At 33.7% G+C, this 23,819-nt stretch overlaps 5 protein-coding genes across 9 annotated transcripts; 2 read left to right on the forward strand and 3 right to left on the reverse strand.

Moving 5' to 3' along the window:
• The first annotated feature begins 617 nt into the window (after positions 1-617).
• On the forward strand, positions 618-5,967 carry LOC110622876 (heterogeneous nuclear ribonucleoprotein Q). 5 transcript variants are annotated; one of them, XM_021767568.2, is made up of 9 exons: positions 618-772; positions 2,042-2,600; positions 2,681-2,797; positions 2,998-3,138; positions 3,269-3,442; positions 3,945-4,152; positions 4,235-4,410; positions 4,835-4,920; positions 5,408-5,967. In XM_021767568.2, exons 2-9 carry the CDS (start codon positions 2,193-2,195, stop codon positions 5,541-5,543), a joined length of 1,446 nt encoding a protein of 481 aa, XP_021623260.1. In that variant the 5' UTR covers positions 618-772; positions 2,042-2,192; the 3' UTR covers positions 5,544-5,967. The 5 variants fall into 5 exon arrangements, with proteins under 5 accessions (XP_021623260.1, XP_021623262.1, XP_043815651.1 ...); XM_021767570.2 differs by having other exon boundaries at positions 2,159-2,600; XM_021767569.2 differs by having other exon boundaries at positions 622-772; positions 1,813-2,600.
• A 1,554-nt stretch (positions 5,968-7,521) lies between these two features.
• Positions 7,522-10,545, reverse strand: LOC110623455 (F-box/kelch-repeat protein At1g57790). The gene is made up of 3 exons (XM_021768410.2): positions 10,389-10,545; positions 8,472-9,581; positions 7,522-7,918 (listed from the first exon to the last, which is right to left on the reverse strand). The coding sequence occupies exons 1-2, from the start codon at positions 10,418-10,420 to the stop codon at positions 8,483-8,485; spliced, it is 1,131 nt and encodes a 376-aa protein (XP_021624102.1). The 5' UTR covers positions 10,421-10,545; the 3' UTR covers positions 7,522-7,918; positions 8,472-8,482.
• A 1,093-nt stretch (positions 10,546-11,638) lies between these two features.
• LOC110622576 (uncharacterized protein At3g28850) lies at positions 11,639-13,199 on the reverse strand. The gene has a single exon (XM_021767135.2). The coding sequence runs from the start codon at positions 13,087-13,089 to the stop codon at positions 11,893-11,895; it is 1,197 nt and encodes a 398-aa protein (XP_021622827.1). The 5' UTR covers positions 13,090-13,199; the 3' UTR covers positions 11,639-11,892.
• Positions 13,200-17,489: 4,290 nt separating this feature from the next.
• Positions 17,490-18,853, forward strand: LOC110623177. Its single transcript, XM_021768108.2, has one exon. The coding sequence runs from the start codon at positions 17,618-17,620 to the stop codon at positions 18,518-18,520; it is 903 nt and encodes a 300-aa protein (XP_021623800.2). The 5' UTR covers positions 17,490-17,617; the 3' UTR covers positions 18,521-18,853.
• Positions 18,854-19,953: 1,100 nt separating this feature from the next.
• On the reverse strand, positions 19,954-21,684 carry LOC122724598 (zinc finger protein 652-A-like). The gene is made up of 2 exons (XM_043960123.1): positions 21,675-21,684; positions 19,954-20,551 (listed from the first exon to the last, which is right to left on the reverse strand). The coding sequence occupies exons 1-2, from the start codon at positions 21,682-21,684 to the stop codon at positions 19,974-19,976; spliced, it is 588 nt and encodes a 195-aa protein (XP_043816058.1). The 3' UTR covers positions 19,954-19,973.
• Between the last annotated feature and the right edge of the window lie 2,135 nt (positions 21,685-23,819).

Below are 23,819 nucleotides of genomic sequence, written 5' to 3' on the forward strand. Positions count from 1 at the left end.
ATATGAGATATACTATTTACTTTTAAATATAAAATTTAAATATTTATTGTTAACTTTTTCAATTTATGATTAATTAACGATAAATTTAATAAAAAATATTTTATTAATTAAATAAAAATTTAAAATATTAAATTATTTTTTATTGAAAAAAGTTAGAGGTTAAATTATAAATTTTATTAATTTCAAAAAAAAAAATTATAAATTTTATTAAATCTCAATTATTGCATTTTATATTACCATTTTTAAATTAACTTTCAATCGATTAAATTAGTTAAACTTTCAAACCTTAATCGTCTCAAGGATTTATTTGGTTTTATTGCAATTTGATGATCAATAGCATGAAAATATAGAAATTTAAATAGTTTATTTTAATGAATTAATAATTAAATGTAGTCTTGATAGTTTCAATTAAAAATAATTGATAAAAAAATTTCAAATCGTATATAATTGTAATAATTTTATAAGATAATATTAATAATTATTTTACACAATATGATTACATATAATATGATAAAATAAATTTGTGAAAGTTATGAACAGGTGGACGAACGGCTCAGATCGTTTTGGGCCATTGGATTACATTAGAAAAGGGCCAATTGGCTCTCCATAAGTCTCTATTGTCTGTGCATTCCAAAAAGCTTAGGCCCGCGAAATACAAAGAGCTGAAACAGCTCTGCCAGAGGACCTCAGAAAATTAGGGTTTTTGTTGAGGAACAGCCAAATTACCTTATTCTTTTTTCTACGATTTTGGTCGATTAACATCCCGTACCAGGTATTCTTTCTCTTTCATTCTTGTATTTAATGCTGTTGCTACTGCTACTGGGCCGCTTCTTCTTTCCATCTTTAATTAATTGTATCAAACATTGATGTGTTATCGAAAACCGAAAAAGGATCCAATTAATTGATGGTTTCGTGGTTTAATTTCTTTGGTTATGTTGTATTATTTATAGGATTGTGGGTTGTTTAGGCTGGAAGTTGTCTAATTCTTTGTCGGTTCTTGGCGAAGCTGGTAGATTCAGGTTAGGTTTATGGGTGTTGGACTAAAATCTTTGCCAATGGCTGGGTTTTGAAGCGAGGAATTTGTTGAGTATTGATCAGTTATTATTTGGAAGCGCTTTAAAGCTGAAACAAGAGGATTTTATTGACTACTACTTTGCTTTCTTTTTTTTTTTTTTATATTAATAATTTGTTTACTAGGAAAATGTGCATAATGCCTGGCCATAAATAATAGAACTTTGATTTAGGTTGTAATTTTGAGGCTTGATTAAGGCTGAGGCGTCATTGTGCCTATTTAGATATGTTTGTTTTCCTTTCTTGTTAACTGAGCGAGGCAGTAATATCATATAATGGAATCGAGTTATTGGTATTAGTTTTAGCTTTTATCATCTTACAATCATGCTGTCATTCTCCCCCCCCTCCCCCCCTCAATTTCATCCTTTGAGATTGATGAATTGGACAATTGCGCACTAAGTAGTGTGCTGGATGTGGTATAGATGGCCCAATGATGTGACATAGACGTAAGACTAATGATTTTGCTTAAAGGTTGTAATCTTGAAAAGAGATTTGAATAATTTGTCTTTGAATCAAACCCAACTGGATTTATGTTGCTTCCTTCATTTTATATGCATTATATGTAATTAATTATGAATTTTCAAGTGGGGCATTTTCTGGCCTCTTTCTCTTTGTACATCTTGCTGTCTTACTTAATTTTGAAATTGTGTTTTGTAATGTAAATCACGTTAGTTCAAATTCTCATTTCTTTTCTTTTGCTTTTGTCTTTTTGCTTTCTTTTTGGTGGATGCATTTTTCCAGATAGATAGTTAAACAATCAACTGGCTGTTGTTTTTGGGTCACTGCCAGTATCTAAATATCAAGAAATTCACTACTTCATGTTATATAAATTTTTCACCTGTTGAGCATCATCATCCTCTTGATTATAATTCGTATTTTTCTCTTGCCTGTCTCTTTAACTACTGTTACTTTTATCCCTTAATTGATTATCATTCACATTGGAAATCCTTGGATCCATATCTTATGGAAGAAATTCAGTTGAGAATCTTACTCTGCAACTCCATTTGGCCTTTCATTTTGTTTCCGCCTTTTCGTACTTGTACTCTTCCTTCTGTGAACGCGTCTGGCTTCTGTGCTTCCTTCACAGTTGCCTTGCAAGCTTGTTTTCTTAGACACATAAGATGCCAAGGACAAGAGGTAGTGCTGTGGCTGCTGATAAAGATGAATCTGAAAAGCCTGTGGAATCTGAGGAGGGGGTTGACCTTGATGGTGACAATGAACAAGAGGAGATAATGGAAGAAGAAGTTGAGTATGAAGAAGTAGAGGAAGAGGAGGAAGTGGAGGAGGAGATAGAGGAAGAGGAAGAAGTAGAAGAGGAGGTGGAAGAAGAGGAAGAAATTGAGGAGGGAGCGAATGAGGCTGATGCACAAAAAGGCTCAGACAGTGAGGAGGAAATTGAAGAAAAAGAGCATGCTGAACTTCTTGCACTCCCTCCACACGGATCAGAGGTATACCTTGGTGGCATTCCTCATGATGCCACTGAAGAGGATCTCAGGGGCTTTTGTGAATCTATAGGAGAAGTCACAGAAGTAAGATATATTGTCATTACAAGTGCCTTGTCTTCATTTCTTATACAGACAGACTGATTCAGTGTATATGCTGAGAACAGGTAAGGATAATGAAGGGCAAAGATACAGGTGAGGCCAAAGGGTATGCTTTTGTGACCTTCAGATCAAAGGAGTTAGCTTCCAAGGCTATTGAAGATCTGAACCATACTGAGCTTAAGGTATCAAATAATAGTTTCTCTTCCTATTTGTAATGTCAGCAATGGATTTTATTTCTGCTTTATGTTGAAATGCTGCTTGTGTCATGCATAATTTCGTCCACTATTGCATTCTGTTTGAAGTCCTCTCTGAAAATTTATTGGACATACTTGAGTTTAAGTTCTGTTGTTTGCCATTCTTTTAACCTGCTTTTTTTCCCTAGGGAAAAAATATAAGATGTTCAACATCTCAAGCAAATCATCGATTGTTTATTGGTAATGTTCCAAGAAACTGGGAAGAGGAAGATATGAAGAATGTTGTAAAGAAGATTGGGCCAGGAGTAATCTCTGTGGAATTATTAAAGGTTTGTGTGCTTCAAACTTCTAGACTCACGGATATATAGCACAATCTTTCAAGTTGAATATCATCATGGCGATTTGTAAACTGTGACTTGAACTGTTTGGCTTGTTGATTTCACTTCTTAATGGTAATAGGACCCACAGAATTCCAGCCGAAATCGTGGATTTGCTTTCATAGAGTATTATAATCATGCTTGTGCAGAGTACTCGAGGAAAAAGATGTCAAGCCCAAAATTTAAACTGGATGATAATGCTCCAACAGTGAGCTGGGCTGACCCTAAAAATGCAGGATCCTCAGCTTCTTCTCAGGTCTTTGTCTTGTTCTCCTTTATCTTCTAATACTGTCTTGGCTTGGTCTATCCTTGCATGGAAGTGCTATGAATCTAAGTGCTTGGAATGATACTACTGTGCTCATATTGCCTTCTTGGTATCTATACCAACCACTCATTTTTCTGCTTGTAAATACCATTATTCCTTCTGTTATCTGGTTCCTAGATTTGCTTGTGTTGTTTGTATTAGGCAATGGAATGTCCCTTTGTGCATTTTGTGCTTTGTTGTGCCTATGCTAAGGGATTGCTCGTGGCTTGCATAAGAAAAAGAATTAAGCACCTTTCCCTAACTCAATAGTGTTGATGGTGGCCCATGCATTGGAATTGAAATAGTGTTCTTTCCCCTTCATTTATTGATCTGTGCTCTCTGGTGATTTCATCCATGCAGGATGGTTGTTTGAATGCTGGGATAGTGGCATTATTGCCTCCCTCCCTCCTCCTTATTCTTCTTCTTATAGTCATATTTCCTGCATTGGGTACAGGTCAAGGCAGTGTATGTGAAGAACTTACCAAAAGATATTACTCAGGATCGTTTGAGACAGCTGTTTGAACATCATGGAAAAGTCACAAAAGTGGTTCTCCCTCCTGCAAAAGCAGGGCATGAAAGGAGCAGATTTGGTTTTGTGCACTTTGCAGAGAGGTCGAGTGCCATGAAGGCATTGAAGAACACTGAGAAATATGAAATTGATGGTAATTTTCTCTCTTCTTTTGCATTTTTCTACATTGCTGATGAACCAGCGTGGTTCATTTGAAGCTGTTCTCTATTTGACAGGCCAAGTTTTGGAGTGCTCCCTTGCTAAACCTCAAGCAGATCAGAAGTCTTCTGGAGGGCTAAATTCACAGAAGTCCATCTTGCATCCAACCTTCCCACCCCGTCTTGGATATGGTTTAGTTGGGGGTGCCTATGGTGCTCTAGGTGGAGGATATGGTGCTGCTGGCTTTGCACAAGTAAGAGTCTCTCTCTCTCTCTCTCTCTCTCTCTCTCTCTCTCTTGTGCATATGCATTTTTTAGTTGGTCTGGGAGTAGGCAACAAAAAAATTTGAGTTTTTCCTTTTTTCTTTTTCCTTTTTCCTTTTTTTTGTTTTAATTGTTGGGATAACACTAGAGTTATGGATGTAAATAGTGCTGCTTAATGCTTTTGTATTTAAAGATGGAGAAAAGCGATTGATAGGTCATTCCTATTTCTATCACTACTTGGTACTAAAGCCTAACAAAATTCAGAGTTCTCAGATATTTTGCATCTAGCATACTACAGTCTAGATATGCATTTTAGAAGGATTAGTTTGTTTTCCTTGTTGGCACATTTCTATTGCATATACTGAAATTCTTACAAAACTTTTGGCTGCTGATGCGCATGGATAAATCCTGCAGCCAATGATCTATGGTAGAGGACCAAGTCCTGCTGGTATGGCAATGATGCCGATGCTTTTACCTGATGGAAGGATTGGATATGTCTTGTAAGTGCCATTTTCCTATAATTTTCCAGACAAATCATACTTCACATATGTGTGTTTTTGCATTTTTCTTTTAATGTTCCGGTTCAGTACGATGATTTGCATCATATATCTGTTTATCTTTCCTTGCTATTTGGCTGTGTGATCATCCTTTTTTTTCCCAGTTCCTGTTTGTTCAGCAATCTTTCTTCACTCTTACTTGACATGCCTATAGAGTTCAGGATATCTATCCCCTTTTTTGGGGCATTTCTTGTAATTGTTATCCATTTAATTTCCATATGCATTTTTTTTGAAACTGAATAGTACTTTGTTATGTCGAGAGCAAAAATATGTTATTAGTCTTGCTACATTGGAAGAAAGAAGTTATTTGACAAGACCTGTCAGCAGAGCTGGCTTGCAGATCTACTTGTTTCCTGCGTTTATAGTCTGAATCCCTTGTTCTGGAGATTAATTATTGCAAACAATTTGATGTCATTATTTTTTGCCCCAGGCAACAGCCTGGAATGCAACCGCAAAACCCTCTACCACAGCCCCGGGCCGGCAGAGGTAGTGGTGGTGCTGGTAGCTCAAGTGGTGGAAGACGTAGCAATGACAGTAACCGGCGCAGCCGGTATAACCCATACTAACGTGATTGCCTTTTCAGTGCAAGTGCTGAGGAAAAGGAAAAGGTTTCATCTTCAATTATTGAATAAAGACTTATTCTGATCGATGAAGAGTTCTGCGCACTGAAATGAAGTTAAACCGCAAATGAGCTATGGGGAATATGTGCTAACAGGCGATGGCTATTGCACAGCTCAACCCATTTTGCCTTCAGGCCAGAGCTTGCTGGATAGCAGTCTGTCGATTACTCTGTGTAGGTTAAATTGTACTTTTGTTTAACTGATAGATTGTTTGTGACGAGAGATTGAGAATTAACTTTGTAATATTGGTTGAAGTTAGTTTTGATTCCAATTCTTCGCATGGATCTAAATCCTTATCGTGTTTTTGAGCTTACAATTATTTGATTGCTTTTGCAAGAAATATTAGACTCTATGGTCTCCTTTTGATTCTTATCGTGGATTTGGGTTTCCAATTCAGTCTTACCTTGTCTTGGCTGTCTGTCATTTGCAGTTTAATCAATGAATTCAGATGCAGTTCCTATTGATTCCGTTTGAAGAGGAATTCTGAGAGGGCTAATGATCTATAAATATATTTGATAATAGCTGTGACGTTTATAGAGAAAGATCTAATCCCATGACAGGGTCGACTACGCAAATTTCCACTTCTAATCTGATGTATTCAATCTAGAAGATCGCTTTTGCTACAGAACAAACTTGGGTAGACTTTCAAAGTGATTAGGCAAGTCCCCTGAGGAATTCGAACCAAATCATGCTTTCAAGAGGGACTTGTGCGTATCATCTAACTGATTAAAAAAATGTAATTTACACTTTTATTCGTGAATATTAACAGAATTAATGGATCAGATATTTTATTTTTAAAATTAAATATTTAAATCTAGAGTTTCAAACTTTCATCTATGAAATTTGTTAACGGTAAAAGGATAGAAATATTACAAATACAAGAGAAGCTAAACAAGGCACAAGCTGAACAAGCTATAACCACATACGATTTGCAATACAATCAAATAGCTGATAATATTTAAGGTAATTTTAGCAAAAAGAGACAAATTTGGAATAAATTAAAAGCAAACCTTTGCTTCATATATGAAGGAGAAATTCAAACCAGCTGAGGAGCAATGAGAGAAGGAGAAGAAGAGGTGACCTAGAGAGTAGAGACCACCATGGCTTTGTGGTGCCAGCTCAAGGTAGCATTTGTTGGTTTCACTTGCTGGTTTACAATTGGATAAAAGAGTGAAGAGTTGAGCAATTAAGTCAGTTGAAAGGAAGAGATGGTGAATAAGCTTGGCTCTTCCCAAAAAAAAAAAAAATCATCAAATGATTCTCTTGAATTTCATTGCCTTAATCACCAAATTGCCTTACTCAATCACCAAATCAAGCGAAATTATTAATGAAAAATTAATCCCTGGCCTCAAAGTTTTGAATTTTCATTCAATTTGAACATTATTAATAAGACCCATAAGAAACACAGAAGGCCTCCAGCCTCAAACGCAATAAAACTTTGAGAAGCCTGGGCTTCAAAAACCTTTTTCAACTCTAATTCTTCGATAATAGAGGGACAAAAGAAGGCTTTACAGGTAGCTCCAACGGGAAAACTTTGAGGCCAGGGATTAATTCTTCGGTGACAGCATAATTGCCGATGAGGTGATGGTGCTCCAACACAGCAACAGAGTACACGAGCGAGGTAGGTGGCAGCGATCAAGCCATCATGACTAGTTTTGATGTGCGTCCCATTACCTCCCCTTAAATGATGCTGTTGTGGCGCTAAAGGACCTCCTAGGCAAATTTTCTTCTTCTAGTTACTAAGCACAGGAGAAGAGACTAGGGTTCACTTGAATTAAAATATCATTAATTTACTGTGGATAAATGAACCATTTTATGTACCACTAATGAATAAAATTAATGAAAAACCTTTAATTTTAAAGAAATTAAAATTTGAAGATGCAAGTATTTGATTTTAAAAATAAAAAAATTAATATATTAAATATGCTAAAATTCAAAGAATATAATATAATTTACCAAAAAGCAAAAACATCTTCAGTCTTCTACGTAATGGAAATGTTTAAAAAGCTAATATCGCTTGCCCTGAAGCACAGAAGACACAGTGGAAGAGAATCTACGGTGGACAATATATCTATGTCTATATCTGAAACGCATTTGGAGCAAATAAATGCATAGCAAAAATCATACAAGAAGAATGTTATATTTCAAATCCTCCTTGTCTAAGCAGCATTACTGTTATCTTCAAGGTATAAATTTCATCCCTGAACATTTCATCATCTTTCTAAAGGCTTGAGGTACGCATGCTGCATCACAAATGCTTCTTTAAATACTCCTGACTAATGACTTGCTCCAGTTAGAGGCAACCATTGGGTGCTCAATACCTGCTCCGACAACCATGTGGAAAAATTAAATCAATACTTTGAAAAATAAAAATAAATATCATTACTAGACCTACTGAAATGGCTTCTTATAATGTTGGATTCACTGAAACAGCCGTTTAGAGCTTTAAGCACAAGAAAATTTTTGGTTGAATAATTTTTTGCCCGCTTAATATATAGTATGAGGAACAAGATGCTAATCTGGAGGTTGGGATCACCAAGCTTTCAGTGCTACAGAATGATAAGAATTCAGTCTAATTCCTCACACCACAAATATGGATCTCTAGGAAAAATATGTATTGTAGAAACAAGTATTATTTTTTGTCTAAAAAGCGTAAAATTTGCATATGTTTAAAACTTGAACAGTTTGTATTTCATTCACACCAGATAGACAATTTAAGGTAAAGCATTTGATGTATTCTATGTAAAGTCCTTTAAGCACAACAAAATCATTCCGCGCGCATACAGTGAGCAACAGCAGGATTCAGTCCAGTGCAAAAAAGTAAATAAAATAAAACAAACAAATAATAAAAGTAGCATATGCACTTGAACATACTCTGGTGTTTGTCAGATAAAGGTTGTGAGGCCTTGAGGTGGTTCAATCCAGATGCTCTCGAAAGGAGCTTGCTCTCCCCAGTCATGACACTGCTTGCCAGGATAGTATCTAGAGTCATCAAGAGAGTATGATATGCAACGTTTTCCAAACAAACGGACTTTAGAAAAATAGATACTGTTTCTCATTAATCCAGGGAGGTTAGTTCCTGAATGAGATGATAAGAAACTGGCAAACAATGTCACACCATCAAGGGTCTTCATCTCTTCCCACATCATATTCGACTGATTCAACTTAAATATAATTGGGTTTTCACTAAAACATGTATAAATAACTAAAATGTCTCCATTATGCTCAGACATAAATTTTCCTTTCCACCAATTTTTAGCAAAAAAATTGTCAGGGCACCTAGGTGGAGGCACGATAAGAACATTCCAAGTAAGTTCCACTGGGTTGAAAACACCTAGCCAGCCTGTGAGACTTAGACAGTAAAAAAGTCCACTGCAGAAAACAACCTTGTTCCAAATACTACTAACAAAAGGCAAGCGATTTTGGTAATTAGCAGTAACCCATTCGGTCGCCCCTGGATGGCAAGTGCTGATAGCAACAACTGTGGGACTGATGTGCTTAACTGTTAAAACACTGCAGCTGGTAGATGTTGGAGGAGAAGAGAAAGCAACTACCTGATAAGTCAATTCAAAACTTGGCAGTTCAATCACTTCCTTAGTAAAGGGATTAAAGAAGAAAACATCATGGGTTCTGGGTCTGTATAACAACAACCAACCATCTTTAGTGTAACAAACTCTTGACCCATGCAATTCTGGTAACTCAAGGGAATGGGTCTTGCGTTGTGCTGGGTCATAGAACTCATACAAATTCCCATTTTTAGGAAAATACATAAGCCAGGGTGATTGGTTTACCACTCTGACAGAAATGGCAGCTGCATGCCAGCTCTTGCAAACAACAGAGGCACAAATGTTATCTTCTAGAGTTACATGGCAAAAGATCAGTTCCAGAAGTTCTGTAGGGAGGTCAGACCAAGTTTGTGATTCCATTTTCTCTTTCATATTCTTGGTTGTCACCCTTTTACTATCCATGGCTGCCACAGCCAACCTATAGTCAACAAAGTCAAACCAACCGTACATAAATAAATAAGTAGTTTCCAGATTAAATCTGGAACCTAGCATATGATAAAAGTCAATGCCAACAATAATGGGAAAAACCTCAGATATAAATATTCCTTGCACAGTATTAATTGCCAAACAAATGCATAACAATATGAAGTTATAAACTCTGGTCATTTGGATTTGTCATGCAAGCTCAGCATGCTTTCCAGGCGATCCACTTTAATCACCAAATCCATGCTCTTAAAGTTAAAATAAGCAAATATACTATGAAAAAAAACAAAATCATAGACAGGTTGAGATATAAATTCTTATGCACTCCCTACACAGAAAATCACAGTTATCATTGATTACCAACATGTTGAAATTCATAACTCTCAATCTCTCATTAAACCAATAGTTCATAATCGCCAAAAACAACAACAAAACAACAATAATATGACACATAAAGCAAATTCGAGCAAAACCCATGGAAAATCAAAGGATCCAAATGTTTAAAATGCCAAATTCATCAGCTAATTTTCAACTCCCTCATTGAAATCCAAAGCATTACTTGCATTTCGCACATAAACCTATTTGATTACACTCATTAAAATGTTTTCTACCCTAATTTCCCATAATTCAGATTTCATTACGAATTTAAATCCAAAAAGAATGCGTCGAATCATACTAAAATCCAAAAATAAAATCTGTCAAACCCGTAAAAAAAATTCACAAAACCCTAACAGCAGCAAGAAAACCACTTACGAATAAAAAACCTCACACAGAAGTTAACATCAGCAAGAAAACCACTTACGAATTCAACTTTCTTCTCTTCCTCCCAGACATTTTTGAGTACGAAGCGAAGCAATTCAATTCACTGCAACGCAGAAAAGAAAATGGAGAGAGACGAGAGAAGCAGCCGACGCTATCAACATCGCAATGTAGAAGTAAGAAAAATAGAAGCTGCACGTGTATGTATTATCGTTGTGTTTTGATTCTATCAAAATACTAATTATTAATTTAAAAATATAAAAATATTTATTTGAATTTGATTTATCATAAATTAAATATTTAAAAATAAATAGAACTTATCTTAATAATTTTAAGATTTAGCATCATTAATCCAAATTCCAAAGTTAAACTTCATCATCATTAATCTATAAAATTGAAACTTTATCATATATTTTAAGATCAATTTTAGATGTAATACTTGCAAACAAGATATGTTTGTTGAATCAGCTATGCAATTTGATGATCGCCGGATGTTATATACTCTGAATAAGGTCAAATTCAAAAAAATAGCGCTGTCTTAAAATTCATGAACGTTCTTAACTGATTCATTCAGCAATTTAAACCTTAATTTAAATTAGATACACGAAATCCCTTAGCTGACCTATTTAGCATTTCAAGTCTTGATCCATCCAGAATTTTAAACCTTGACCCAAATATACGAGGCAAGTCGAATCGACTACGAGTTAGATTCAACAGGAAATAATCCAGTCCGGTGACATGAAAAAGAAGAATAGCAGGTACAATAATCCAGCCCAGCCCGGTGATAGTGAGGAAGAAGAATAGCAGGTATAATCATTTCGCAGTTCTATCAGTGTATGCGCATGAAGAATTAAATGACCGTGTGGCGTGAAAAGGGATCTAACACATCCGTAGGTATGGATTTAAATGGCAGAGATAGATGAAACTGTAGTAGAGAGATTATGAAACTGTAGTAGAGAGACTGCGAATGAGAGTAACGTCACTGGCAACAAAAGAAAAAAAAGGATAAAAGAAAAAAAAGGATAAAAGAAAAGAAACCTCTTTAGAGGGGTCCACACCCGAAATCCTATTTTTTGGATATAGAATATCACAACTTATTAAAAATTAATCAAAATTTCAAATTAAATGGTACATTAATGTATTTTAAAAAAAGATCAAGGATCAAAATAGTATTTTTTATTTATCAAACTACACATCTATAATAAAAAATGTCAAAAAAGAAAAAGAAAAAGAAAATCAAATGGGCCTGCCATTATCCTCAACCTGGCCTGCACCTTGAGATGAAGTACAATTTTTAATTAATGGCTGGAAAAAAAATGTATAAATTACATTGATATATCTTGGCAAGAGAATATATGAGAGAGGCCTAAAGCCCACTTTAGAACTCTCACTTCCCTAATGAACAGTGGAAAAAAAAATAACAAATCATTTTCTGTTCATTCCTCTCGGAGGAATCAAAGCATATAAAGAATCATTCTTCATACAATAACCAAACCAATAAAAAATTCCACAATCTCAATACAATCCCAGAAGTTAAAATCAGAAAATTAGCAGCAAATTGGGCAATGTCTCAACCCATTTTCATTGCACTCACCACATTTTACCATTTTCTTATGCTTCTCATCCAACACCTTGCAGCTTCCATTACACTTCACACACATCATAAACCTCAACCCTGCACAGCCATGGCAATCGCTGGCGAGCCCTCTCGGAACCCCATCAAACAAAATCTCCAATTTCCCTTCTTCCTCCAACTTCACCACTTGATCAGCACCCCCAATGAATCTCCCTTTAACAAAAACTAGTGGAAGTTTCACTTCTTTTGTACCCATTAGCTCTCTTATCTCCTCCTTGAAGCCTGAGTCCATTGAAACATCTCTCTCAAGCATATGAATATGGTACGACTCAATAATCGACCTCACTGTATTACATTCCTCGAAGGTTTTTCTGATTCCTCGCAGCGTAGTCGTGTAGATCACAACCTCATTTTCACCACCTGTTGGGCATTTTTGTTCGAATGAATGGAGAATAGACTCTAATTCTCGTGCATTCTTTGATTTTTGAGGCCTGGGTGTTGTTGAAATGATCTTCTTAATTTTGCCTTCCTCTTCAGATAGCTCTCTTTCGTATAATTCGACAAGCTCTGGATCAAATAAGGGACTAAAGCTCTCAGCATTCTCTGTTTTAGTCCAGATTGGAGAACTTTTCACTGGATAACTCAATCTTAGCATTGCCTTGCTTGATTTGCCTGAAGAATTTTTGGCTTTTAAAACTGCTCTTGGGCTAAACTCTGATACTTTCTTTACTTTATTTTCTTTCCCACCAAATGTCTTGGCTTTCCTTGGAGATCCAATCTGATTCATGAACTTTAAAGGACTCCTAGCATCCATATCTGCAATTTCACGACGCAAAGCTCTCATCTTGGGGCTTTTTTTGGGATGGTTTGAAATGGGTAACCCTCCATCTTCAAGGTCCTTCATGAGCTCCCAAGCATTAATAATCTCTGGTTCTTCTCGAGGAGGTGATCTCTGCTGAAGTTTCTTACTCTCCGCCACTATCTCCTTGATGGGTTCTTGTTCATGTTCTTGTTGTTGCTGCCGTTTCTCATTGATGTCAAGTTTGAGAGCACCGTAGGTTGTGGAAGTGAGAGAAACGACATGATTAACAGAAGCTCCGCCGTCATTGTCGATGATGATATCTCGATGGAGTTGTTTCCTAAAGGGTTTGGAAGAAACACAGCCCATTGATCGACTGAGTTTTGCAGGGTTTGCTCTGTTTTTTTCCTCTGCCACTGGTGGTCTTCAAGGGAGTCGTGGAGGTGGCCGATTGGGGACTGGGGCAGAGTATAATTTTTCATTGGATTTTCTGTTTAATTAAACCGTTACCCTTTCCCTGTCCGCAACGGCCCCAACGGTCGAATTTTTCGAATATATTTGGCGTTTTGTCTGAAAGCCCTCGTCAATTTCAGTTATTACTTACCATTGGCCTCACTCTCTTGCTTAATTTCATATTTCACCTGAGGAATTTTAGATGGAACAATAAATACCGAAATGAATTCCATCTATTTTTTTAAATAAAAAAATCACTTATTTGTAATTAAAAAATAATTTTATTTGATAGACCGATTTCAGATAATTTTTTTCACGGTTATATTGTTAAAATTAAATATATAATTATTTAATTAATATAGTAATTATTATAAATTTATTTTCATATAAAATGGGTTGAATAATTATTAATTAAATATTTATATATAAGTAAATTTAAAAAAAAAAAACAATCGGCCATTTTTGTATAAAATTAAGCTATGTTGCGTCATGGGCAATAATCACCATTATCATACTTTGAATGGGAGAAATAAAAGTAAAAGAATAAAATAATTACTGGTATAATATAATATTATTTTTAATAATAAAATATATCTTTTAATTTAAAATATTAAAAATTTAATTTTTTAATTAATATAAAATTAAAAAAATTTATCAAAATAATAAATAACTTTTAAAATTATAAAAGCTAAAATTTATTATATAAATAATACATTATATTATGTGAGAATTTATTTAATTCTGACGTAAACATATAAAAACTTAATTAATAGAACAAAATTAAATTTATTACTTAATAAATATATGTTTTTTTTTTTGAAATGGAAATATATGGGTTTAATTAGTTTTATATTTATAATTATTTTATAAAAAATTTATTATTTAATTTTCATAAAATAAAAAATTTATTAATTAGTACTTCAATTTAAAAAAATACATTAAAATATTCTTAATATTTTAAATAATTTATTAATTAATTTTTTTTTAATTTTAACTGTCAAATATTTTATTATTTAATTTTTATAATTTAAAAAAAAATTATTAGTTAATTTCTCATTCTTATAAAATATCTATTAATTAATTATTTTATATTAAAAATATTTTATATCTTTTTATAATATTTAATAATTAAAATTAATAAAAAAATAATTAATATATTTTTAAAATTGAGAGTTAGTTTCCCATAAAATCCAAATAGTAAATGCATGATGAAGGTATTCCACGACATTACTCATTGCCCAAGCTTGATGACATATTGAGTTCACATAATAATGGAATGCATACATAAGGACACATCACATGCATATGGTTTGTTAATTAATTATGCAATTTCCACATAATTAATAATTAATATCAATCATTTTACTTTGCTTATTGATTAAATCTCTGCTCTCTTTGTTTAAAATAACTAACATGAAACTATCAAAATCACCAATAAATCTCAACTGACATGGTTGATGCATGGTTTTTATTTTGCTGATATTGCACCCTCTTTCGTACAAAAAGAAAAAAATGATAAATCGATTAATTTATAAAATTTAAAATTTGAAATTTTAATTGAATTCAAATCTTAGTCTATTCAAGATTCTTGTCATTGATTGCCAATTAGAATTAGTCAACAAAGTTAGGGATATAAATGGTTAGGGTGAACGCGAAAATTGAACTACCCGAATTCGAATTCGATTTATATTAGTAATATTTGAATCCATTCTGAATCCGATTAAAAATTAATTTAAACTATCCGAATCCGTCTTAAATTTAATTATTATTATCCGAATAAAATTCAAACCCGCTTAATTTTATATATTTTAATTAATAATTTATATAAAAAATATTTTTCATTAATAATTTTCAGTTAAAAAATTTAATATTTCTAAAGGATATTTAAATTTAAAATTTTAAATAAAAATATATAAAAATTTTTTATAAATATTATTATAAAATATCTTTTTTATATTAAATTAATTATTTATATAAATAGGTTCGGATAGTGGATACCCTGTACATGAAACTGAATTCGATCTGAATCCATAACGGTATTATTTTTAAAATTCAAACTCATTCCAAATTCAATTATAACTATCTAAATTCATTCTATTAGAGTTCGGTCGGATCGGGTATCTAAAAATATCCGATCCATTGCCATCCCTAAACAAAATACATGAACGGATGACTCCTCCAAAATAAATAAAGAAAAAAATCATTCAATGAAATGGAAGTAAGTAGATTTATATTTTTAAAAAATAAAATTAAGACCGTTAATTAGATAATATTTTTATTATATATTTTATAATATTTAAAATTTATTAATTTAATTAATTCAAATTTAAAATAAGAGATAACGATTTTTCTAAATTTTAAAAATACTTTACGTTAAAAATTTAAATTTAAAATTTTTAATTAAAAAAAAAAGAGATTCATATGTAGTATTTCTAATACGGCTATTTGGTCATTGCTAGCTAATTGATTCTCTCTAACTAAAAATTGCTAAAATACCTGCCACCTCAAACTGGCTATTGAATCCAAACTATGAATTATAAAAGCTTAATTGGTTAGGTAAGAAATCAAGATTACATCTCAATAAAATTCAACATAATTAGAATATTATTTATTAATAACTCTTAATTACATTTTTAAAATTAAAAAAACTTTACTGTAAGATGATTGGTTAATAATGTTTACATAAAAACATTTTATTTGTATATAATTTATATTATTTAAGCCAGTTCAGCAACCATATATTTCTCATATCTTCTTTTACAACCTTATATTTCTCATTAATTTAATTAGAGTTTCAAAAATTAATGAATGATAAGTTATTCATAATTAAATGAATTTTTAAACTTAACTACTCATGAGTTACAAATTTAGCACTCACAGATCTAGTTTAGTGGTAAATATATCTAAGTAAATTTGAGAGATCTCGAATTTTACTCTCCCAATCCCCAATTCCCATTTAAAAAAAAATTACACAATTTAAATAAACTTGAATTTACTTGAATTTTTAAACATAAAAGGTTCATATATTATTTAAATAGAAATCATATTTACCATTAGATTTTTAAGGATGAGACGTGATATTCTGAGATCCAGTAAAAGTTAGATTTAAAGTATATTTTAGTAAGTTTAGTTTGAGTTATTTCTTTATTGTTTTTTTATTTTTATTTTTTTATTATCCAATGATATATAATTATTATCGTGCTCTCGTACTTTTCATTATTATCACGCTGAACCGTACATATGGATATATTGCATCCTATCTAATTTCATTCGGCGCTATATAAACACGATTCCGAATGTCCCGAATCTGTTGCCTTATGAGTCTATCAAGACAATTGGATTAAATCTCTTACATATAGGTTTAAGTCCTGTTGAATATGTTCAAGCTAAGTTTTGGATTTTCGGCATAGTTTGAGTATACAAAGTTTGGTAGTCATAAGAACAAGTCCATCCATTTGTTTTTGAAGATATTAACTCAATATATGTTGTTATTTATCAATTCATTATTATAATAAAGGAATAGTTAAGGTTATGGATTTGTTGGGTAATAGTTTTCAAAGTAAAAATTTCGTATTTTGATCGGTATTTAAATTTTATTGAGTAATAATTTTAAAAATAATATTTAACATGTTGACACTGTTAATACATTGATATTAAGAAAATTAAAGAAGAGATTATAAAATATTATTTTTTATAATTTTTAACTAATTATTTTCATAATAATTATCGATTATTAATATTATTAATTAGAATATTAATTATTTATTTTAATTTTTAATTAATTGTTATTAAAATAACTATCGATAACTAAAGCTGTTAACAGTAGCTAAAGCGCCGAACAAGGCAGACTTATGAGCCCCGCAATTACAAAAACAATTACAGCTGCAGCTCTTAACAAGAAAAAACAAACGAGAATAATATTTTTTTCTTCTAATCAATACTTTAATAACTAAATAAATGCTAGCAAAAGAAGTTGGCGTTCGCTGCCAACTGCCAAACAAGCAACAGTAGTTTTGTTGCCCTAGAATCTTTCAAATTTCATATTGATTGTAAATGAGTTTTATCAAAATTATTATTATTTTGATTTAAATTTAATAATTTTTTAATAAAAAAATAATTTTATTTGTTTTCATAATAATTTTAAAAATTAAATAAATAAAAATAGAGAATACTTTAATATAAATTCACTATTATACATAAGAACGAAATTAAGTAATCATATATCAAAATTTTAAATAAAATTAATTAAGAAATAAATCATATAAATATGTAAAATTAAGCTTATTATAGACACATCAATAAATAAAAATCCACTGCTACGTTCTCTTTTTGCATATAAGTAGAGGAAGGAGAGACTCAGTAGTCCCAAAACCAAAACCACCGCAGGCACGGGGCAGGAGTCAACAAGTTGGAACTTGGAGTCCAAACTCCAATACCGCACACGATGCCACAAGTGGATATCAAAACCTTAGTTTCAGCCTGCGCCGACGTCTCTTGCGACCGCAAAATCGGTTGTGAGACCGTAGCAACTACCTCCACCACCACCGTCACTACCGACAATCAACTCCGCCAGCATCAAGAATCTGAGATTGATCCACAAGAAATTCCTCCTGATTTCCCGCCTGAATCTTTCTGTCTCTCCAAGGATGCCGAACTTGATTGGTTTGATCGCAATGCTTTCATTGAGCGCAAGGATTCCACCAAAGGAAGCTCTCATTCAACCAACTTGAATCCTAATGTTAATCCAAACACCAATCAGTCGAATTCTCAGAGATACTCCAACTTAAAATCCAAAGCCTCAATTATTGGTTTGCCAATGCCACATAAGTCTCGATTTGTTGATGGAAGGCGCCACGATAAACCGAGAAACACGCGCCTATTTCACAAACGATCTGCTTCCACTTGTAAATCAGATTCATCGGTGATTGAGCCGTCTTCTCCCAAAGTCTCATGTATGGGAAGAGTGAGATCAAAGAAAGATAAAAACCGCAGATTAAGGAATAAACAACGATCTAATGAAACTGATAGCAAAAAGGAAAAAGCGGAAAGCAAACAAATAAGAGGATTGTTTGCCAGTTTTCTGGCCATCTTCAGTGCTAGCGGTAACCGCACGACGAAGAGAGAAAATGATGCATCACAAAGGGGATCTCAGTTAAAAAAGAGCTCGACGGTGAAGACGATCGATATCAGGGAACGACTACCGGTTAGCGAGAGAGATGCACTGCCAAGAAACAGCGTGGGAAATGATGACTTTGAACGGGCGGTGGGTGCTGAACCGATTGGTTTGGGCGGAATGAAGCGGTTTGCCTCTGGTAGGAAATCGAATTCATGGCTCGACACGGCGTGATCTGAATGGTTAACGAACTATTTCGTGTGGCGGGGACAATGGTGGGGGCCAGTCAAGAGAAGAGAAAATTTCCTTCACTTCGTGATTGGAAATATGGAGGGCCCGCTTGTGTGTTGGGATGACGTGGCAACGGCGAAATAACGGTTTTCTCCCGAGCGCGGTAATACAGTTATCTCTTGTTTTAATTTTGTTTTCCTTTTTCAATTTTCTTTTTTTGGTGTATGAAGAGTTTTCAACTTTTTTCCCATTGCTTTAAAACAAAAGGAATCAGGGTTTGTAAATATACATATGAGTGTAAATTTTCTTGTAATAATCAACCTAATGAAACGTAAAGTGTCCTGCTCGCCTGTTGCCTCATAAAGACAACTGAAAACAATTCGCTGGGTTGGAAAGATGTCGATAATTAATATTAATTTTTTAAATATCTCTGCAAAATTCCTTATTCCTTGATTTTCTTGCACGTATTCCTGCCATGCATGCTCCAATTTAAATCTCCAGATCTTATTGGTGTCATTTTAAATAATATTTATTTAAATTGATGTTACATGCAATAACTATCCACTATGCAAATATAAATATTTGATTTTAATAGTAAAAAGCAATATTAATGAACTATAATTTTTGAAGTTTCTTTATAATCTATACTCCAAAAATTGTGTCCCTGCACATCTTCTTCAAATTAGTGAAAACTAAGCAGAGTCGTAAAGCAGAACCAATCAACAAGAATCAGTTGAATTTTAAGAAATCAAGATCAATTGTATGCGAGATTTATGAATGCCTTCAGGAAAATCCAGGAGTTTCGAGATTAGTAATGTCTTTCCTTTATCTACTGAAATACTAACGGAATCTTTCAGTTTGAAATTTAAATCACTGCCCTTGAAAAATAGGATGGAAAGTACGATTTTTGCAGCCACCTAACCAATATTTGCTTCACCATGCTACTTTGAAACGCTAATGATTTGATTCTCTATCAAGTGTTCCCTTCCAGCCTCACTGGCTTGATGAAATTGAGTTCATATGATAATAGAATGGATAATATATAGGGAACATATCACATGCATATGGTTTATTAATTAATTATGCAATTGACATATAATTAATAATATTAATAATTTTAATTTGTTTCCTAATCAGAAGTATCTTTCTTTAAAAATTAAAATTACTAATATATATGTAGGATTGTGCAATCGGTCGGTTCGGTTCCGAACCGAACCGAAAACCGATTTGTTAAAATTTATAAAACTGAAAAAACCGATTATGAAGGTATAACCGAACCGAATCGAACCGATAAAAATCGGTTCGGTTCGATTCAAACCGAAATCTGTATTTTTTTTTTAAATTTTTTATTTCTAATTTCAACAAAATAATTTAATAAATATTCTATTAAAAACCATGGCCAGAAGTCGCAGATGAGAGAAACTCCTCGCAACCCAGTCCCAGATGAGAGAAGTGTTCACCTGTCCTTGAGCCACCTGAAACTCTTTCTGAAAGAGCCTTTAACTTTCCCTTCTACACTGTAAACCTTATAGCTAGCGACTCGCTTCTTTCGTTGCAGCTCCGGATCATTGAAACTCCAGCTCTTAGAAACAGACCCACTTGCAGACTTGCCCTTTTTGAACCGAACATCATTGTTGCCGACCTGGGTTTGGGCTTGGGATTGTGTTGGGTAGACGGAGGATGCATAGGAGGCGCTATAACATCTGAGATCTTGCATGTTACTGACACCGGACGATGAAGTGGGACCCATATCTCCGGCACCAACAGAGAACGCAACCCAGTCCCAGATGAGAGAAATGAAGTATATGCAGAAAATTATATAAATTTGGACATATATTACCTCTTCTTCACCGTCTTCATCCTCGTCATCGTTTTCCTCCTCGTCGTCGTCGTCATCGTCATCGTCATCTCCGCCTTCACCATCGTCATCGTCGTCTCCGCCTTCACCATCGTCATCTTCATCGTCATCCTCGTCGTCGTCCGCCGACTGAACCGGTGGCCCTCTGGAGGATTGTAAGACCTGAACCTCGTCGTCTTTGATAGAGATATACTATTAACCATGCAAATGTAATAGTATAGTTTTTTATGTTTTTCTATTGACAATTATATCTATGTATTTAATTAGATTTTTGCATTAAATAAATTGGTTTTCAGCATATGATCAATAATTGTGATTAGTACATTTTGTATGTATCTAATTGGACCAAATAGAGAATGAATGTTTATACTGGCTATTAAACATATTCTCTAGGACATTAGAAATATAGTTTATGTTCTTAATCTTGATTTAATTTAATATGAGCAAGCATTTGTTATCTTGTGCTTTGATTCATTAAAGGGTGAGTTTCATTATTGGAATAATATTCTCGGTGGATTGGGCAAAGATAATTTGTGTTTGTGAAATATTAATTAATGATGGAATCCATGTCTCGATTTAGAGATTGATGATGCACTTTAAGTATGCTTATAAGGTTTCATTGTGTAAACCCTGCAGGTGGATTTTGAATCCGACACATGAAATAAGTTGAGCGACAATCTTAAAGTTGTATTGTTATTTAAATAAATTGTCAGTGAGTTATTTAAATAACAGCATCAGTAATCTTAACATGGAGAACATAATATTATTATGTTGTGGAATTGTAAAATAAATAAGGAGTTCAATCATGAATTTTTAGTGGTATGATTCTTGATTAATTATAATAAGAATATGTTGGTCCTACATAGGTTCTTATTGTAATTAGTGGCCTAATTTATTTTATTCCTGCGGTCCCTGTAGTACCCTAGTTGTTTGGAATAATAGAGTTTTTATTTAAATAATAAATGGATTATTTTATTTAAGTAATTGATAATTATTTTAATAAAATAATTTATTATTTATTTATTTATATTAAATGTTATTTTCCTATGGAAAATACGTTTTGAAGAATATAAATAAGAAAAACCCTAAGTTGAAAAGACGCTGGCGTTATTCTTTTCTGCCCACTCAGAAAAACTTTCTAGAGAGATAGCTAGGGTTACTGCAGAAGATCGTGGGTGACTCCAAGATCTTAGGAACAAAGACCGGTGAGCGATTCTGCGCTTCAAGAGGTCAGTTAATATTTATGTTTTTAGTTTCCCTTGATATGTGTTTCGGATCTGGGTTGTTTCCGCTTAATACCCGCTCCCATCAATTGGTATCAGAGCCTTTCGAAACCATACAGGGTGGCTAAATTCATTTTGCCATTAATATCATGTTGTTCGTTTGATGTTTTCTGGCGATTGAAACATGATTGTTGTTGTTTTATATACTGGTTTTAATTTAAATCGTTTTTGATTAAAAATCTGGAAAAACGAATTGTTGTGATTAAATATTAAATAAAAAAAAAAGGAAAACAGAAGGTGAGTTGGCGTGAAACCGGAGTCTCGTCGTCGGCAGGCGGTGCGTAAGGCCTCAAACCTTCGCTAGCTCGTCGCCGGTAGACTGGTTTGACGTCCGGAACTTGAAAACGGCAGCAAAGAATACCAATCGGTTTTCTGGCTTGGATCGCTGGCGAGCTTCTAGGTGCTGGAGTGGATGGGCGGTGGTCGCAAAGCCGCTTGAGTCCTGGTCCGGCGCGGTTGAAGCTCTTCAGACGGCGGCCATGGAGTTTGAAGGGAAGTGGCGGCGGCGGCTAGGGTTTCTTCGTGAAGAAGAAGCTGCTGCCTGCCGAATTTCTGTTTTGGTGCTCTTATTTTTATAAATTTTTTAAAAGACCCATATATATTTTTATTCACTTTGAAGTCCAAAATGTGTAATTTTATTTGCAAAATGGTCCCATTATTTTTATTATTTTTGCAAAATTTACTTTATAATGAATTTTAATTAAATTTTTTTTTAATTAAAGTTTTAATTATATTAAAATTAATTTGTGGGTGTTAATTATTACTTTTTAGTTGTGATTATTTGCATTTCTTCCCCATCGGAAGATGTCATGTTTTAATATAATAACTGAGCTAGTCTAATTTGTCTATATTAATTTAATTCTCCATCTGAATAAATTAATTGGGGACATGAATTAGATATAATTTTTTCCCACATATTAATTTTTATTTAAGAAGCATGTTATCTCCCATCGAGTAGTATGTGCTGGTCTTATCTTATTATAATATGCATAACATGTGTTTGGTTGAATTCTCCCATCGAGGTTACTATTCATGAATGTTTAGATATGCATATGTGAATTTTGATATCATTGTTGTCAATGTGCAATTTTTGGTTTAAATTCATTTTTTTTTATTATTGATATGCTGTTTTTTTTTTTTGTTGTTTAATGCATAATCTTACAATAGAAATGGCATCATTCAGTCCCCTTGCCAACATCCTTACCCAAAACAAACTTGAGGGTTCAAACTATGTTGACTGGAAAAGAAATTTGGACATTTTACTTACTGCTGAGGAGTACAAGTTTGTGCTAAATGAAGAGTGTCCTGAAAAACCCGGTGAGGGTGCCTCTGAGGAGGACACCAAGGCTTACCAGAAATGGGTTAAAGCTGATGAGATGGCGCGATGTTACATTTTGGCTTCTATGTCAAATGTTTTGCAGCATCAGCATCAGAAGATGGACACAGCTTATGATATGCTAGCAAATCTCAAGGAGATGTTTGGAGACCAAACTAGTGCGGCCAAGCAAAATGCACTGAGGGAGATTCTTACTTCCAAAATGGAAGAGGGAACCCCTGTTAGAACTCATGTCTTGAAGATGATGAGTCTTCTGAATGACATGGAGGTTCTAGGTGCTGTGGTTGACCAGACTACACAGATAGAAATGGTCTTGAACACACTGCCCGCCAGTTTTCAGCAGTTTCGTCTGAACTATAACATGAATAAGATGGATTTTACTCTGTCTAAATTGCTGAATGAGCTGGTAGCTGCTGAGACTATCATTAAGCAAGGAGCTCAACCTGTTGTGCTTAATGCTGAGCGAGGTTCTTCTTCTGCCCAGAAAAAGGGTAAGAAGAAGAAAAATGTTCACAAGGCTAAGCCCAATGCAAATGGTGCTGTGAAAAAGCCTAAGGGCAAGTGTTTTCACTGCAAGCAACCTGGTCACTGGAAGGCACAATGTCCAACTTGGTTAGCCAAGAAGAAGCAAGGTATATCTTTTTTCTATATGCTGATAGTTGAAACTTGTTTAGCGGTGTTGACTACACTCCAATGGTGTGTAGATTCTGGAGCCACTAATCATGTCTGCAATTCATTGCAGGGGTTTCAGGTAACTCGTCAGCTAAGTGAAGGAGATGTAAGCATTTTTCTGGGAGATGGCACAGAAGTTGCAGTTCTAGCTAT

This window comes from Manihot esculenta, chromosome 9 (genome assembly GCF_001659605.2).
Source record: "Manihot esculenta cultivar AM560-2 chromosome 9, M.esculenta_v8, whole genome shotgun sequence".
NCBI lineage: Eukaryota > Viridiplantae > Streptophyta > Magnoliopsida > Malpighiales > Euphorbiaceae > Manihot > Manihot esculenta.

What these genes read in the sequence shown, in the direction of transcription:
- LOC110622876 (XM_021767568.2), top strand. Translation starts at nt 2,193, where the DNA reads ATGCCAAGGACAAGAGGTAGTGCTGTGGCTGCTGATAAAGATGAATCT. An exon ending in CTATAGGAGAAGTCACAGAA is followed by an intron (nt 2,601 to 2,680) that starts GTAAGATATATT and finishes TGCTGAGAACAG; the next exon opens with GTAAGGATAATGAAGGGCAA. An exon ending in GTGCTGCTGGCTTTGCACAA is followed by an intron (nt 4,411 to 4,834) that starts GTAAGAGTCTCT and finishes TAAATCCTGCAG; the next exon opens with CCAATGATCTATGGTAGAGG.
- LOC110623455 (XM_021768410.2), bottom strand. Translation starts at nt 10,420, where the DNA reads ATGTCTGGGAGGAAGAGAAGAAAGTTGAATTC. An exon ending in AAGAGAAGAAAGTTGAATTC is followed by an intron (nt 9,582 to 10,388) that starts GTAAGTGGTTTT and finishes TGTTGACTATAG; the next exon opens with GTTGGCTGTGGCAGCCATGG.
- LOC110622576 (XM_021767135.2), bottom strand. Translation starts at nt 13,089, where the DNA reads ATGGGCTGTGTTTCTTCCAAACCCTTTAGGAAACAACTCCATCGAGAT.
- LOC110623177 (XM_021768108.2), top strand. Translation starts at nt 17,618, where the DNA reads ATGCCACAAGTGGATATCAAAACCTTAGTTTCAGCCTGCGCCGACGTC.